At 34.3% G+C, this 6,513-nt stretch overlaps 1 protein-coding gene across 1 annotated transcript; it reads right to left on the bottom strand.

Moving 5' to 3' along the window:
• Nucleotides 1-3,153: 3,153 nt before the first annotated feature.
• On the bottom strand, nucleotides 3,154-5,394 carry LOC105802065 (eukaryotic translation initiation factor 5A). Its single transcript, XM_012633489.2, has 5 exons — nucleotides 5,202-5,394; nucleotides 4,613-4,735; nucleotides 4,449-4,505; nucleotides 4,289-4,363; nucleotides 3,154-3,441 (listed from the first exon to the last, which is right to left on the bottom strand). Exons 1-5 carry the CDS (start codon nucleotides 5,322-5,324, stop codon nucleotides 3,340-3,342), a joined length of 480 nt encoding a protein of 159 aa, XP_012488943.1. The 5' UTR covers nucleotides 5,325-5,394; the 3' UTR covers nucleotides 3,154-3,339.
• Nucleotides 5,395-6,513: the final 1,119 nt, after the last annotated feature.

The following is a 6,513-nucleotide window of genomic DNA, read 5'->3' as shown; positions in this document are numbered from 1 at the left end:
CTTTAATGGGATTGTTTCTCATGAGGAGCGCAAGGGTGGTTCAATTCTAATATCTGCATTGAGTCAACATTTCATCAAGTTCCTGTTTGGTATGGGTTTACATGATCTTAGTTTTCCGGCTCCCCATTCTCGTGGTGTCGTGGGAACCTTCATCAAAGATCGGATAGATGTATTGGTAATGAGCACTGGGTAATGGAGTATCCGAATTCTTATGTGCACCATTTGGAGAGGATAGGGTCTGACCATAGGCCCATCTTGCTCTCTACTGGGAGGGATCGAGTGGTAGATGGGGAATGGCCTTTTTGGTTCTTAGCGGCGTCACAACAGCGTCCGGAGTTTGAGAAATTTCTTAGAGGCACTTGGTGTTCTTCTCAGGGTATTGTGCAAAACATTGAGCGGTTTACAAATGCTGTTAAACCGTGGAATCGGGATGTCTTTGGCCATCTTGGTATAAAGAAACGGAGTCTCTTAAGGCGTATTCGTGGGATTGAAAGAACAGTGGCCCTCCAAGCTTCTTGCTGGACTTAGAACAGAAGTCGAAACTTGAGCTAGATGATGCGCTAGCACAGGAGGAAAGTCTTTGCTACCAGAAGTCTCGTTGTCAATGGTTGAGGGATTGAGACCATAATACTCGTTTTTTTCACATTAGCACTATGGTTAGGCGACAGGCGAATCTGATTAGGATGCTGAAGCTTAATGATGGTGAATGGTGTGGTGATCATGAGGTATGGAAAATGAGGCTATTTGCTTTTATTCTTCTTTATTCTCGCGTGATCTGAATGTAGGCAAGCACTATCCTATCCGCAGTATGTTCAATCACGTTGTGCATAAGGAGATGGATGTGCTAAGGGCATCGGTTACTAATGAAGAGGTTGCTAATGCTGTGTTTGAAATGGCGCCGTTGAAAGCTCCAGGGGTGGATGGCTTGCATGTGTTCTTCTATCAGAAGAACTGGTCGCTGGTTGGCCCTGAAGTTTGTATGTCCGTTATATTATGTGTGGTGGGCGATTGGATGGATGGGTCAACAGAAAGGTGTTAGTTCTTATTCCGAAGAAGGAGGTCCCTGAGATGATTCAGCAGTTCCGACCAATCAGTCTGTGTGTCGTGCTTTATAGAATTGTTTTTAAAGTACTTGTCAATTGCTTAAAGCCGTTTATGCCAGATTGGGTGCTTCCAAACCAGTCTAACTTTGTCCCGGGCCGATGTATTAAGAATAACATTATTGTGACACAGGAGATTATTTATTCCATGCGTAAGAAGTCCGGTAAGGTTGGGTGGATGGCAGTTAAAATTGACTTAGAATGTCTTCGATAAAGCCATCCACCCCTGGAGCTTTCAACAGTGCCATTTCAAACACAGCATTAGCAACCTCCGGTGATATTGGGATGCCAGAACTATTGTGTAATGTTATAATGAGTGATATTGGGATTCCAAAACAGCTCTGAGATGTTATAATGCATTGTGTTAGCTTTACGTCCATGCAGATTGCCTAGAATGAGGCTTTAACTGCTGAATCAGGCCACGGCGGGGGCTAACGCAACGTGATCCGTTGCCGTTGTACTTATTTGTATTGTGCATTGAGCGGTTAGCTCAAGCCATCACGCAGGAAGTTAGTGAGGGGCGATGGGCATCTATTAAGCTCTCCAGGCGAGGCCCGCGTGTGCCACACCCGTTCTTTGCAGATTCATGGAAGCATCTATGCCTCAGATGAGGATTCTAAAGAGGGTTCTCGATGAACTCTACCATTATTCCAGTCAGTGTAAGTGTCCAAAAAACGAGTATCTACTTTTCTAAAAATGTCTCGGCACTGTTGCAGTGTAGCATTAGTGCTGAACTTGGGTTCTTGGTGGTGGATGATTTTGGGAAATATTTGGGTGTTCCGCTTCTTCACCGAAGGGTCACTAGATCGACATTTCAATATATTGTATCCAATATGCGTCATAAGCTTGCGGGATGGAAAGCTAAGACGTTGTCGCTAGTAGGACAGATCATGCTTGCTAAGGCGGTTTTGGCAGTCATTCCTTTGTCTACCATGCAACCTACTGTTGTGCCTAAGGGTGTTTGTTTGGAGATGGGGAAAATTATCCGCAACTTTGTGTGTGGGCATCCGGAGGATGAATAGATATGGCTCTTTTGAAATGGGAGCGGTTGTCAGCCGGTAAGGGCAAAAGGGCTTGGCTTTAAGGTGGGCTTCAATTTGATTGATCGGCCAGATCATTATGGGTTCAGGTTTCCCGAGCAAAATACCGTTGGGAGGGGTCTTGTCCTTCCTCTTTCTAATAGTGTGACGTGGAGGAATGGGCCAAAAAGAAAATTCTGATTTTGTTGGTTCCCATTTCAACTTTGTTTTGTTTAAGGTTTAGACTTAAGTTTTCTTTAGATTGGCAGTGGTATAGTTATAGTAAAAAAATTTACGTAATTAATTTCATTGTTATCATTGTTTTTAAATTTTAACCTTATCAGAAATAAATGTATCATCCATTCAAACTAAGTAATAGTTACTATCACCCTACCAATCAAAGTCAAATGGTCAATTATTAAAATAAATTTTTATTTTTATATTTTTCAAAAAAAGAATTTTGATAGTGTAACAAATTTCAGGCCTAAACATTTATTTGAAAACTTTTAAATTGAATAACATGTAAAAATGGTGAAATTTTGTGCTTTCAATTTGCAATTGAAAGTTAAATCAAGTAGGTCTTAAAGTTAGACCAAACGATTACATAATAAGAAAGCATGCACAATGAAGCCTTAAATACTTACAGTTTGAATTTTGTCATGCATAATTTTTATAAAAGTTTTATATAGTTAAATTCCAAATATTCATCTATTTGGAGATTATACGGATTTGATTTTACTTCTTCATTATTAAAACATTTATTTGTATTTAAATTTTATATTAATTTGATTCCACTTTTATCCAATGTTCCTTGTGATACATATATTTAAAATGGGTTTTAAATTAATATAAACGATACTGTAATTACAAGGAAATATCATTTTTTTAAAACTAGTATATTGTATTAACTCGTAGTAAATGATATATTAAACCTAAATTGCTACATTAATATATATCGGGTAACTAATGCAAGTGTAATATGCAATTAAAAGCTAGAATTTAAATGTTACAATTCAAACTTACCAACACAAAAATAAAGACGAGATAATAAAAACTATTGAAAAGGAAAAGCAAAACAGTAATCCATAGCACAACAAGAAACTAGTTATATTGTTATTCTCTTTTTTCTATCCAAACCCAAATAAAACATCAAAACCGCATTTAGAACTACCAAAGTCTTTTATGGTTCCATCTAAGATTTGCAATAAATGAATTTGAAACTACTTAGGACCAATGTCTTTGAGAGCACAAATCTGCTCTTCCCCCATTGCAGACATAACAGACACAACCAAGTCTTTCCCCTCAGCAAAACCATCCTTGATCTGCAATCACACCAAAACACATGAATGTAAAATTATATAACTACCATCTTCACGATATGTAAATTGGAACCAACATTTTCATGTTTGGATATATAGACATCACATCAGGCACAAGTCGCAAGAGATATTAGTAAAATGCAACTCATATTTTCATGTTTGGAATGTGTTTGTCATGTATATATAGACATTTGCATCAGGTACAAGTCGTGTGAGTTGTATAAGGACCCAGTAAAATTATAGCAGCACAGATATAACAGAACAATACAGTTCAGCTAGTACAACAAGAGAAAAAGGACTATATTTCCCTAAAAGAATATGGGGTTCAGTAAGGTTTCCCACATCATAAGGCCAGGAAATTATAGAAGAAAAAGACCGAAATCGATCAAATATCAACCTCTCATTCACAATTTTAACTGCACTCCTTCTGTAGAAGAAAGAGGCTGCAAACTGTGCTGCCACTGGAGCCCCTTGAGAAAAGGGTGATTCGCAGAAGGGGCCAATAGCACAGGCAGCATAGGACCCATAGTCCACACAATCACGCAAGGTATTGTCTACTTAGGCTCATTGAACCTCACAATTTTGTCCACAAAAGGCACTCAAAGGTTAAAGATTGTGTGAACACTTATATCGTAAGTCAACCTCTATTACTCAACTGCTATGAAATTCATAGCTCCCCTACAGGATAATGACAACAGGAATAAACATAAATATATAATACAAGTAGCCAACCTTAGATACAGAAAAAAGGCTTTGCAGATTTTAAAATTAAAATCAGCAAATCAAATAACAATGAACTCGATATCAAAAGACCAATTTGCTGAAAAGAATACAAAAAATAGTTAATTACCTGTTTCAACAGGTTCTCATCAGTTGGGAGCCTCAGATCATCCTTAGTGTCTCCACTGTCGGTCAGCAAACTCACCTGAAATATTTAACAAATTAAGAAGAAAAAAACACCAACCACCATTGCACAAAAAAAAAAGCAATAACAAAGTAAACAAACATACAAATCCATCCTCAGAAATGTCGATCAACTGGTAGTCAGTACGATTAACATGTGGAACCTGTTAAAACCAAGGAGGAAAAAGAACAATTCATTAATTCACCGATGCAATTACATAACAGATTAGAAGTTTAATAACATCTTGTGAAGATGATTATAATTTCATACATCACAGTTGTGGGAAGAGGGAACAATATCTTCCAGCTTCTTGGCAGTGAAGATGTCAATTCCAACAAAGTGACACTTGGCATGACCATGCTTCCCAGTCTTGGAGGTCGAAACTTCAACAACCTGGCCAACATCATACAAGTGAACAGCAAGCAAGTTCAGCTAAAACTGCAAATCATTCTAAATAGCAACCATAAGGTGCAAAAACAACAATCAACCATCAACAAGTCATTCATCAAATTCCAAAAACTATCATCAGATTGCTCAGAATAAGAAGACTAGTAAAAAAATTCATTAGTTCTTAACACTATAGGCTTAGGGTTGTTTGTTTTCATTCCTTTTTTCTAATTTGCTTTTGATTAAACATAAGTTACAATAAAGCCAAAGGAAATAGCAAAACGTAAAATCATACAGAATCTTAATTCTTCTAATTTTTCAACAATAATAAATAACATACAAATCCAACTATTAAAATTTACAGCAAAAAAAAAAACAATAGATCTGAACCGTCAAATCTGAACTATACAATTCTGAGGATGCAATCAAACGGATCCTTCAAAAAAATGTAGTTAGAGATTCAAAGAGGGACCTTGCAGGGACGGTTTTTAATGACGATGTAACCATTCTTACGAATGGTTCCGGCCTGTTGTGGGTAGGTTTTGGAGGCACCGGCGTCGGCCTTGGATTCAAAATGGTGTTCCTCGTCCGACATTTCCGGATTTCAAACTTTTTCTTTTTTTGGTATGCTGCAGAACAAAATAGATCGGAGGCGGAGCTGGTGTGAGGGTTTTATATCGTTAATAAATATTAAATATTGGGAATTAGGGTTTTTATTTTTTATTTTTTAAATTCTCTCACCCAATTTATATTCGAAGTTAAATTGCGTACTTTTAAATGAAATTATTTTTAATATTAGTTTTGTAATAAATATTAAAACTATACTTCAATTTATCCTTGTAATATGATATAAAAAATTTATTTTATGTGATTTTATGTCATTTTTCACCAATCACTAATAATATTATAAAATTAACATTATTTTACATTTATATATTACGTACACAAATAAGTATATTAATCTAATGTGAAAAACTATATATTCATTTTTAAATATATATAGTTTAATTAAAATCAAAGTTTTATATACACATGTGAATCATAATTTAAGTTTCATGTATATAATTACACCAAATGAAAACTCATGTATAACTTTAATATTTATTTCTTGTTTTTATAAATAAAGCTTAATTCACGATTTACTTGATAAAATATATTTATTTTTATAAGTAATTTATATTATTATAAAAAGCAGATTAAAATTATTATATCAATACAAAGAGTTTTATACAAGTTGTACCAGAAAAACCAATTATTTCAATGCAATTAGTAAAATAGAAACAAATATTTAAAAGAATTGCATTAAAAAATATCAATTTATTAAATTGCACAATAATGCTTCTCTTTACGGAAGATCCACTTGAAATTATTGTTATATTTTATAAAATATAAATGGATTTGAGAAAGCAAGCTGACAGCAATAATTTAAACATCAATTTATGTATATGAAAAGAAATATTTAAAAATAATGATAAATGCTAAAAGATATATCGAAATATACTAATATTAAAATAAAAATTATTATATATAATACTGGTTACATCGCAAAAATTTAGAAATATAATAATATATGATCTTACTTTCAAAATAATAATATATGATATTAAAATAAAATTTAATATATATATATATATATATTAAGTTTGATTTGAAATATGCATTTTCAGCATTTTCTAATATTTGTTTGGCTGAAAATAATTTCTCGCGATAAAACTCTTTACAAAACACAGGAAAATAAACGTTTATTTTAAAAAAATGTCTTACAGATTTTATTTTGGTAAGAT

The sequence above is a fragment of the Gossypium raimondii genome, chromosome 11, assembly GCF_025698545.1.
Source record: "Gossypium raimondii isolate GPD5lz chromosome 11, ASM2569854v1, whole genome shotgun sequence".
Taxonomy (NCBI): Eukaryota; Viridiplantae; Streptophyta; class Magnoliopsida; order Malvales; family Malvaceae; genus Gossypium; species Gossypium raimondii.
The sequence above is the reverse complement of the archived record's forward strand: the minus strand, read 5'-3'. Positions and strand labels throughout refer to the sequence as shown.